The 11,679-nt window shown below is 36.8% G+C and overlaps 1 protein-coding gene across 2 annotated transcripts in view; it reads left to right on the forward strand.

The window, feature by feature from the left end:
• ap3b1a (adaptor related protein complex 3 subunit beta 1a) overlaps positions 1 to 11,465 on the forward strand; it is a 118,497-nt gene extending 107,032 nt beyond the window's left edge. For both annotated transcript variants that reach the window (XM_088629613.1, XM_088629612.1), the window contains exon 27: positions 10,548 to 11,465. In XM_088629613.1, the coding sequence (XP_088485739.1) occupies positions 10,548 to 10,701 (154 nt within the window). In that variant the 3' untranslated portion in view covers positions 10,702 to 11,465. The remainder of the gene's footprint in view (positions 1 to 10,547) is intronic.
• Positions 11,466 to 11,679: the final 214 nt, after the last annotated feature.

The following is an 11,679-nucleotide window of genomic DNA, read 5'->3' on the forward strand; positions in this document are numbered from 1 at the left end:
GTAGGTAGAAATCAATGACAGGGAATAGGAGGACCTTCATTTCAAAACCTCATATTTCATCTTGAATACCAATAGCACAAATTACACCTAGTCATCAATCTTTTGTTACCAATATGTGAAAAGAGGCCTGTTTATTTCCTATTGGTTCTGTTGTATATGTTAACGAATAAAAAAAAGTAACTTAAACCATGAGTACATACCTACTCATAAATACCAAGGTATTTGTTGTGCAGGTTGTTTTTGGTACATGAAGAAAACAAAGGGGACTTCATCTTTTGAAGTTGTAGTAAGTTGTACTTTGGTATCTACCACTTAAAACGTAAAAAGAAAATGAAAAGATGAAAGATTTCGCAGATAAATAGATATCCTTAGTCCTGTACCAAGGAGTTGCACTGGAGTATGGAGTATATTCCCTATTTGTTTGTGTTATCAGCATTTTTTTTCCTTCAAACAACACTAAAGTAGCAAATTAAGGTCCGAGAACTGAGTCCAGTGGAACGCCACACACTAATTCACCTGAGGAGAAGGAGCTTCTTCAAGCAGACCTCAAGAAAAGTAGGTGCTCTTCCAGATCTGTGCTATCTGGATGGAGTAACTGGTAGTGTGCGCAGTAAAGTCGAGCCAAGGTTTACAGTCTGGATTTTTACTTCATCGAGTCTGTATGCTTTCAAAGTAATAATGTTTCAGTCTGCCGGGTGTAAGAGCAGATTCTTAGTCCAGGTCATTAAATGTACTGTATGTGAGAAAACCCTCATGTCGCTCAAAGCTGCAGCTCTTGTTCCTGAGCCCACAGTTATACCAGGTGCTGTCGTGCTTTAGTTACTACTCATCTTGCAGTGCTGCGTCTTCAGTGGAGTTTTATACAGTGAGAGAGACAGAAGTTATGACCTGTAATATCTGGGTGAAGTTTTCTGTGTTGTGGTTGGGGATAAGCCTCGTAGCAGAAGAACAGAAGCGACAGACATACGGTATCAAAATTTCTTCTTAAAAATGGGCTTGATAGATTGTCTCTGAGGAGAAACAATAACCGATTAAAAACAGAGGTTAGAAGGAATATTAGTCCCCACACAAGTAATTGAACAGAAATTCTTAGACTGATTATTTCCAAGACAACAAGGGATAGAAGTCGACTAGTTATAAAAGATTCAATAGGTGAGTGTTTTGTCAGTGTAAATGACAGGAATCTGTGGAAATAAAAAGGGGATGTACCCGAAAGAGTGCAGAATTGTTAGTGAGGTGCAGTCACAGGAAGTCAACAGAGAAATCTCAAGATAATGACAGTGAATTTTCAAAAACTGCTCATGTAGCAATCCAATAGAAACTACCATAACAAAACCATAGGAGAATTAAATTGGCTTACACAGCAATTGACAGTGGAGAAACAGACTTCTGAAAGTTAAAAAAAAAACATCAAAACTGAACTAATCCACCTGCAGTTTATCAGGAAGATAATACCAAGCCTTCAAAAGTCCGAATGAATGCTTCTAACAAGCTCAACAATCTAGTCAGACAGCATTTTGTCTTTAAAACTTGTCCCTAAAAGTGCTGCTGTGAAATCATTATTTCTCCTTAATCTTTAAATGATTCTGGGAGGGATCTGGTTCAGAATGTACCTCAAATGTTCACACAAAGGTACCTTAAATAATATAAGCGCCTACTGAGAGAAAGTTAGATGTGTTATGTGCCTTTTCCAAGTTAAAGCAGTTTCCTTCCATAATCCTGAAGCCATATCCCTTTGAGATACGTAAGGATGATGTCAGCTACAGGTACCTGCAATATTTATAAATCATAAACCGTAAATAAATCAGTACCTTGTAACAGAACCTTTCCCCTTTACCTTATCATAATAAATGGGGCTATAATTATAGTTGTTTTGCTGCCTTTCATACGAACAAGAGGGCGTGGGTGTGAGGGGGAGCTTACGGGCATCACCATAGCTAGCTGTAGCCAAAGATCGTAAAAAAATATATCATTGGCTCTGTGTGGCCACTGGCTGCATTGGAGAGAGAGTTTTTCTAATCACGATGATTACTTCACTGACAACGGCAGAAAGTGAAACGCCGCTTGCCAATACATTTTCACACCTGCTGAGACCTGATTGATCTGGACTGATGGTATCCCTGAGAACTCATTGCATGGGTCACTCTCAATTACCAGCTTTTGATGAAAGCTCTCATTTTACAACTGCAGCCCTAAATTCATTGCAGGCCAATCCAGATAATTGTCAAAAAATGTTCTTCAAAGCAGAATGGATGTCATCCTGAGATATGGTAGTTTCTCGGTTACAACCCTGGTATCTGATTAATGAATCAATTACATGTTATCAATGAGTCCTTGTTTTGTGATTTTTTTTCTTTTTAACCGAATGTTATCAGACTGAACTGGACATGAGGATTTATGTGCCTACTTCCATCACTTCCTTGACTTCTAAATATGTGATCTGGAGTTTATTTTTGGTGAAGCAGGGACAATATGTGTTAAAAACATACAGGCAACTGAGCACAGCATCTTGGTTAGGTTTTTCTCCAATAACTATTTTTGTTTGTTTTTTTTAATGGTTGTTTTCCTCTTGTCCTAAACACTTTTTGGATATGCTTTGCTACTGGCTGTAATAGCTTTATTTTGCAGAGTAATTATTGAAAGCTGAACTCGTAGGCATTTTTGTTTTGCCTATTGTTGTTAACTTTAGTTTGTATTTTAATTACATCTAGGGGAGTCACCATTGCAAATTTCTCCCACATTTCCCATAATAGCAGGGGACAGCTCATTTTATTAGAAGAACCTTCTAATTTTCACAATTTCAAAGAAGAGTTTTTAATATCCATCTGTTGCTAAATTGCAGAAATTGGAAATGTTTTCACATTTAAAAAATAGCACATTTAAGAACCTAGGACATAAACACTGAATCACCCCTACTTTACAGATCTCAATTACTGTTCATTCTTTACTTGCTTACCTCAATTAGTATTAGGAATTCCAAGATTAGTCTTTATCATGGACTGTGATTTTGTTTCAGATTTGTTTTGTCATCAAATGCGTATTATGCTGTTTTAGTCCCCAAAGTTGACAACTAAAAACAATGTGAGACACAGACACTATACTAGCATCTGCTAGTTTGATTTTAAACCTTTGTGACCTTTATAACCTTTTTAAAACATTTGTATCACTCTTTCAAAATAGTTTAATAGTGTCTAAACAAAGCACTATGTTAACATTTTAAATGCCAGGTAACCTCTAAAAAAGAGTTGTAAGCCTTTCTGTATACCTTGTAACAGGTATAACATTTTCTTTAATGGTTTTGTTTTTAAAAAATGATTTCCCTAAACGCATTTCATTCACTACCTTTTCAAATTAAAAATTTGAGAAAAAAAATAACGGCCGCTCTCATTACACGCGAGTTAAGAGATCATTACACGCGAGTCAGGAGAAAGCTCTTATTGTTGTGACACGATGTGGGTTTACACTTCTGGCGTTCTGCGGTTTTTCCACTAGGAGGCAGCACTGCTTTTTCTATCTGACATCATTGAAAATAAGTCTTAAAAAATACAAATTGATGGGCAAAAGAGAGAATTAGTCATAAATCATATAAGCAGTTAGATGACCAAAATCCCCAGAAGAAATCGTTCAATTGAGTCCTTATTTTCAAACAGCAGGCGAAATGCTTACTGTGTAACAAATGAAGTAGGTACGCAGTTTGCCCACAGAGAAACTTAGCTCTTGTTCTTAACATAGTATTTAGTTTGTTAAGCTTTGTATCATTTTTTAATTCAGAGCTGGTTTTGTTAATTTCAGCATCTTCTTTGGAGATCCTTCCATTTAATTTTTAATAAATGTTTCATTATTATGTGGATTTATTATTGAGATGTGTTTTGGAAATTTCTTCAGATAAGCTGTAAGAATTTAACTGGTTTTTAAAAACGGATTTTAATTTAACATAATTTGTAGTCATATAAATGTATTTCTCCAATGAGCTTTTATTACATTTTTTCCTTTCTCCTGTAGGTTTACCTCCACTTTTATTATCACATCCTCCTAAAAATGAAAATGTATCTGCCAGATGGTTTATTTGGATGAGCTGTCGCATATGTAGCAATGAATTTGATATCTTTAATTAAGAAGAAGATTGATATGAACAGTACTTTTATTTATAAATGCACATATCACATCAGACTGTCGGGTTATACATTGTCTTTCTTTACAGAGTCTTTTTCTAATGTGGAGTAGAAGCTATTATTAATTAGGTTTATTGTAAAAATAAAAGCAGTATTACTCTTTATTGCTTGTGTTACTCTTACTCTATTTATACTGTTCAATTGAATTCTTCTGTCTTAAAATATATATCACTTTATACCTGCAAATGTGGCCATCTGTGAGCTGCCCAGCAGTGAGAGACTCTTAAGTTGTTACAGTAGGAGCAGTTTGTGTGTCTGCTGTGTGTGTGAAATCAGGACTTCCTCCCCTGCAGCTCCATCCTCTTGCATTCTTTGTGTGGCCTCATTACACATTTGTCAACTTTAGGCTAATTATTTCTGTACAGCTAGGGCAGGGAGCTGCATCCTGTGGTCGTCTTTCTTGCTAATAGGATTGTGTCTGCTTCAGCTGACATTAATTGAAGGTTTCATGTCAAAAGAGTGTTAGCCTGAGTGGGCCTTTGTCACAACTGCTGGTACCCGTTAAAACATAAAGTAAAAGGATCAGCGTAGGATTAGCTAAATTAAGGGATGGCCAGAAGGAGTATCAAGCTCCTAAATTCATTTTGCTGAGGCAGCTCCCATTATAATGTAGCTACTTTCCTTCCCAAACACTGCAGTGTTGCAGTTCTTTTTTTCCCCTATAGTAAATCAGTTTTCAGTATTACTTTCCGAACTGCATATGCCTCGCCGTTTACCTTAAGTTAGGTACAAAGCCTTTCAGATTTTGCAAGCCAAATGGTTATTCATCTAATATGCCATCTGCCTCACCTGAAAGATTAAAATAAATTCAGCACTGAAATGCCAATGATTAAATTGAATTACATTAACAGGCCACGTTAGCAGTAGATCTGCGCTTTTGGAAATGTTAAAACCTGCTTTTTTTTGCTTTGTTTTGACCAAATTTTAGCAATCTAATGAACTAAAGCATAATTTGTGATAGTACCTAAGAGCTAATCTTCAATACTGCAGGAGTGATTGCTGTTGTGAATTGTGAAAGATATTCTGGTTATTAATTTTAAATTGTCTCCTGTAATATTATGTTATGTTACATAATAATAATATTATGTTACATAATAATATTATGTAATAATAATAATATTACGTAATATTATGAATTGTCCTTTCTGGGCAATCTATCCATTAATGAGCTATTTTACAGCAAAGATGAAGCTATGTATTTGTAGTAGTGTAATACAGGAATAGAGTACTATTTAATTAAGTCTAAATTCATAAAATAAAATTTGAATCTTAATCTTCTAATAACACAATCATATGGATGCAGTGGTGTACTTCTGTAATTCCACACTTCTGTAAACGTTATGATTAGCTCCTAACCAGAAACAAAATTTAAACATTTTACAGCAGATAAACTGCTAAATTTAATATTATTTTTGAATTGAATCTGTGTGAGTAGACCAATGATGTAAAAGTGACAGATGAAGATCTAAATTGTAGCCGATGCATACAATAGACCTACTGTATAGTCCAGATACTATGGGTAGTCTCAGGTTTTGCTAATAGCCTATCAACCATATGTAATTACACCAAGCAATGGGTAAAGTTAGAAGAAGACATAAAAACAGTGAATGAATGGCAAGCATTAGGAAAATGAGAATTAGTTACAAAAACAAAACGGAAATATTCGTAGTAGTTCTATAAATTGTCAGTGTAATCTCATAGTCTGGTGTTTTGTTGCCTCTCATAATGCAATTAATGCTTCGGTTAGTTGAACGCTGAGGGATGCTTATGAATGCCAAAGCTACAATAAGAGGTGATTGTCAAACTCCATCTCCTCTCTCTCCTAGATGGGTCTGCCTGTCGAGAGCAGGTGGGAGTGAATTCACATTTTTAAGTTAACTCTTGCTCCGAAAATAGTAAAAGACAGGATTAATGTCTTCCTGAATTAGGTGTAATGAATTAGAAATAACTTGTGTACTTCACTTGAGAATGAGTGTTTAAAAAACAGATTTACAGGAAGATGTGTTTAAGGTTTACCGTTGGTGGGACATGGATACAGGGACAACATAAGGATAATGACTAGTGTACTGTACATGTGTTCCTAATTCATTCTGTGAAAAATTCAAATAAGGTACTTGGTTTTACAAGAAGCTTAAGTTTATTTACTGAAAAAAATAATATTTATTAGACATAAAATTTAGAGACCTAATGATAGTTAGAACTTGAGTTTATATCTGTATCATTGTTAAAATAATGTCTTGTATTTTTCATTTTAATTACCTTCGAATTGTTTAAAATGGAAATTTGTAGAACAGGTGTTGATCATTATGCCCTACCTGGGATTAATGCGGTATTTGTCAAGAGCTCACATTGGCAAGTACACATAAGGGGGATATGTTACAAATGTACCCTATTGCAGAGCATTCATAAAGCTGATTTATGTCTAAAATTATGTGTAAAAAGTGTGCTTGAGGCTTCAATTGAAATTCAGTGTGACGAGTGTGTGGTTTTGGGCTGCCTTTTGAGTGTGTCTCTATTAGCCACCAGTTTATTTAAACAGCAAGGAGCTGGGAAAGAGCCCCAAGGCAATGAATCACAGACGCATCTCTGTACATGTGTGACATGGATATGGTTGTAGTCTACCAAGGTCATGTTTTGTTGTGTAAAATAAGTGCCTTTGGGTGCTGTAATAGCAGAATAAATAATAGATTAAGGATATAAATTTACAAGCCATACAGCTTGGTAGAGGACATCAGTTGTGCTGAGACACAAATCGCTGAAGAATGGCTGTGTGTATACGTAGAAATTGAATGTGTATCACAGCAAGTGTTCCTAGCCTGTGTCATTCTGCTTGTAGCTTAATAAATATTGCTAAGAACATCCTTATTTAAAAGTAAGATAACCAAATATTCTATCACTTAGTGTTTTGAGTTGGGTGTTGGATTTTCATTCCCTACTAAGCTGTTTACTTTCTAGCCCATCAGAAGTGAGGGAACACTCCTCTGATAATGCCCATCTTCCCAGTCAAGGAACTCAATTTTTTCTGTTTAGCAGATATCCAAGGCATATTAAATAGGTTTGAGGTTTTGCATTTTTGTCAGGCTGCTACGTGGTGCTAATACATATGTAGTCTAGAATGAAGCCAGTATCTTAGCCTTAGTTAGGAATATTGCTGTATATGGTCTATTAGGAAAGACTTCCCGCTTTTGCAGACAGTCAGATATAGGGAGCTAGATTGTCTCCTGAAATTCTGCATATCTTGCCCATAGTGAAGGAGATTATTCCACCCTATTGTAAAGGTATTTCACTATACCAGTACGTCAACGCTGAGGCAGCATTCTTCTTCAGAGAATTGGTGAAAAGACCAAAAATGCTGCTCAGTTTTCCCCTGAATTTTAAAGATCATGTTTAGTCATTGTCCTCCATGCAAGTTTTTCTTCCTGGTTCATGAAATGCAGCAAGACCTTAGTATCTGGCTGCCATTACAAAGCTAAGAAAGTCACCTCAGTGTGCAGGTTGCATCCTGACTTTTCAATATTGACATTTTCATGTTATAGTTTTACATCTTGTTCCAGTTTTGAAGTGTTTACTAAAGTTTCAGTTTTCTGGCATGTAGTTTATTCTGGCATGTGCAAATAAACGTATTTGAACTCAAAATCCTTTCGCATGTCAAAGGCCGAGGAAAGGTCTGCGATGGTTTGACCAAGAATCTGTATTTTTAGGTCTCCAAAGTAGATTTTATTCCTGTTATTGAATATTGTATTTCATTCATTTTTAGTTTTTTTTTTTTAAATCACTTTATACATTGAATAAATGCTGCACTGGGATTTCCCTAATTCTTCTTTTGTTAATAAATTGTACTCTGCAACATTCTAACGTGTCTTGAAACTGAAGCTGTTCGTTGAAGTGGAGCTACACGGGCAAACTGTAAACTCCTCAATTTGTCTGATGGTGAAAACATTTTATGCCGTTACAATTTAATAAAATTATTTTATTAATAACCTTCTGCACATATTAATTGTTTGAGCAGCGGACATAAAATTATCCCAACAAGTGCCTTCATGCACCTTTGAGTAATATGCTAGAAGATGTTGATGTAATTAAGAGAAGAAAAAAAAGAAATTACTCCTCATTTCAAGAGAATCTGCTTCCTGCTTAAGTGGCTAATATTTTAATTAAGTCTGAAGTGACGTTTTTGGAGTATCTTGTGATAAACTCCCTCTTTTATGTTGATGGTAATTAAGCAGGTCCCCACGGGCCCCGTGAGGCGTAGTGCAAGCTCTGTGCTAATTGTTAGACATGAGACACTGTCCAGTTGGTTTGCTCTTGAATAGCCGACAGCGTGCTGACAGCCCAGCAGTGTTTTAAGATTGGCTATTGTAAGTCTTTGTCAGGGCTAACTGGGGCCCATTGTGGCTAAAGATGTTGTGCAAATTGAGGCAGATGGCTCCAATTCAGACACGTGGCTTTCAGAAGGGAGAGGGGAGTGGCTGCTGTGCAAAGGAGGGGTCACGGGAGGTCGGAGACCCGCTCGGCACTTGTTAGTGTTTTCAATAGGCCCATGTGCGCCAACTTTCCTGTGTGTTGCCGACGAACAAAACGGTGAGAATCTCCATACCTCTGGGAGTTGGGAGGGGACCGGGCTTGACGCTCTCTTTAAAGCGCTCAGTCTTACTCTCTGACCCCTTCTTCACATCCACACACCCTGCTCTATGGGGTCTAGGAAGAATGAACTGGATTGACAGGAGTCCAGGCCACCCCACATGGATTTTCAGGCACAGGCAGTAATAAATAGACATTTTCCCCCCCTTGTAATGCTGTGTAATTAGAGGATTTACTGTGTTTTGGAATCTGGTTGTTTTGGCAACGCTGTGTGTGGGGCAGGGAGGGAGAGCGTAGAGATGGTTGTTTTCAAACCATATTATTTTTTCCCTCCTTTTCAGAGGAATAATTGCTGCTAACTTTATTTTTAGTGTTGTTTTATTGTCCTGGGGACCAGAGGAGGAGAGACGCATGCGTCCCTAAACTTCCTGTCGTGAACCACGCTGGCAGGAAGTGCAGAGCACAATCGGAAACTGCATTTTGGTAGCCTTCAATGCTTCCTCCATCAATATAGAAAGCAATATCTAATTGTTTTTCTGTTTTTGAGTGTTGGCTATAGCACACAGTGATAATACAGTAGTTGGTGCAGTGGAATTGAAGAATGCCTTCCAGGTGTATCTACTTTCAGAAATCTTTCAACCATCTTTCTGACGTATACTGATGACTAAGTATAGAATATAGGGTCCACAGTGTTGTATATTACAAAAAAACATGGCATGAAATGCACTTTGAAACATTTTAATTTGACATTAGAATGCCATTTCGGTAGGATGTTAACGTCTAATATTCATTTTCAACTGCCTTTTTCTGAAAGTATATTTGAATATGTTGTAGATGTAACTCCCCTCCATTGCTTTAACCTGCAATTTGAAAATACGTTTTGTTTCGCTGTGCAATTTGCTTTTGCATGTGTGGCTTTGAAAAGTCTTTCTCCTTGTGTTTTAAGCCTAGAATGCAAACCACAGGCAAACAGTTTATGCTAGTAGCCTCAACACTGAAAGCTCCGGATCTCCATAACAGACTTCACCTCACCCACATCCACACTGAAGCCCTAACAACTTGAATTTGGAAGTATAATATAAAAGTACTGCGTGGGCAAACACATTAAATTCCTAGTACGTTTGTATATACTGCACATTAAATGAAGGTCCAGAGGTTTTTAATTTTTTCAATGTCTGTGCCTCTGTATTTTTGCTCAAATTAACTACTCAGATACAGTAATCGTGATTTTAGCTGATGCTCTGCTGCAGCTAAAAGGACCTTCCATTTTTCCAAGTTGTGTGTAGCATTAATGCTATTCATAAACTCCCTGAGTATATGGAATCACCAATACTTTTGAACTTGAAATATGACTCAACTGATAAATAATTCTACAGCAGTCTTGAATCATTGTGCTGAATAACTTAAACCCCTTCTGGGTGACATCTCTTCAGATGCTGTCTGACTACATCTTCAGAGGAGCAGTGCCTTATACACCAAGTGTTTGTGTGGTTGTGGTCACACAAAGCTGCCCATTGCACTGTTGGGGGCCAGACCGCTGTACTCAAACAGTCTAACAATGAGGTTTTATCTCCATTCAGTCTTTGTGCCGTTCTTTTGGAAACATGCAGACAGAGCACAGACTACCACGTTTATGACATCAAATCATGTGTACAGCTAAAGATGTACTGTAGTTTTCTGTCCAGTTCCATTTAGACGTAAGCATGTAATTGATGGAGATCGTTTTTGACTCTGGAATCCATGCGAGATTGTTTTAATGGAGAGTTTTGATGTGCAGCATTTTGTGTTTTTCAGGTTTGCAGCTAAAACTGTGAACGCTGAGGCCCTGGTGCTTGTTACAGTGGAGCTGAAGGAAGCATCAACAGCACAGCTCATCATCAACACTGAAAAGACTGTGATTGGCTCGATGCTTCTGAGGGAGCTGAAAACTGCACTCTCCCAGGGGTAACCCGCTTACATCTGGACCTCCACGTCTGGCACACGGAAAACTGCCTTTCGTTTATAATATTAAACCTTCCATCTGGCGTTGATGTGGGAGGAAAATATTAGAAAAGAAAGTCATGCCAATTTTCAATGTTTTCCCCTTCAGCTTATCTCTGAACAAGAAGTAGCTCTGTATGTTTTGCTCTCATTGTTAAATTCATTTTTCAAAGCGTGGTGCCTTTTGCTTTCTTTATTGTATATTCACTGACACAGACACACACCTAGGGGAATAACAACAAATTGAATTTGATTTCACCTTTAGAAGTGTTTACTGTAGTTCTAGTGGGTGCACTTGTAGCACTTCAGACCATATTAAGATTTCAGAACTATGGCTGTTTTGATTTCATTGGGGAAAACATAGTTTTATAAACTCTTTTATGCCACATGTTTTTCCCAGAACAGGATGAAAATGCACATGGGAACCAGTCTCCCTTGTAAATTGAAATGTCGTGAAATGTCATTCCATCATCTTTGTGCTTTAGTACGTTCTTGCCTCTTTCTTCATAAAGGCCTTGAAAACTGGTACCACTGTTAATTAGCTTTTCTTTATGTCTTTTGAGTTTAGACATAAGTGCCTTTCATCTGAAGACAAAGTTTTCTTTATTTTAAAATTGCCAAAAACTGCTCTGACATGTTTGTTGGTAGATACACAATGTTCCATCTCATTATGGTGTAAGTGTTAAGTAAGACAATTTATTACAATTGTAAAATAAAGTGACTGATGGCTCCAATTATTTTGTATGTTATTCTAAGTTTGAAGATGTAAGGTAAAAATATTTGCTGTTGAATTATTGATGGTCAAATTTCCTGGTGAAGCCTTTTTTGGAAAAGCTACTCAATTAGAAAAAGTGCACTGGAAGTGCTACTTTAAATTCATATTCTATTATTATAAACTTATTCTTGGGTTTTATTGTTTAGTATAATGTTTTTATTCACTTGCCAT

The sequence above is a fragment of the Lepisosteus platostomus genome, chromosome 4 (genome assembly GCF_059453375.1).
Source record: "Lepisosteus platostomus isolate fLepPlt1 chromosome 4, fLepPlt1.hap1, whole genome shotgun sequence".
Taxonomy (NCBI): domain Eukaryota; kingdom Metazoa; phylum Chordata; class Actinopteri; order Semionotiformes; family Lepisosteidae; genus Lepisosteus; species Lepisosteus platostomus.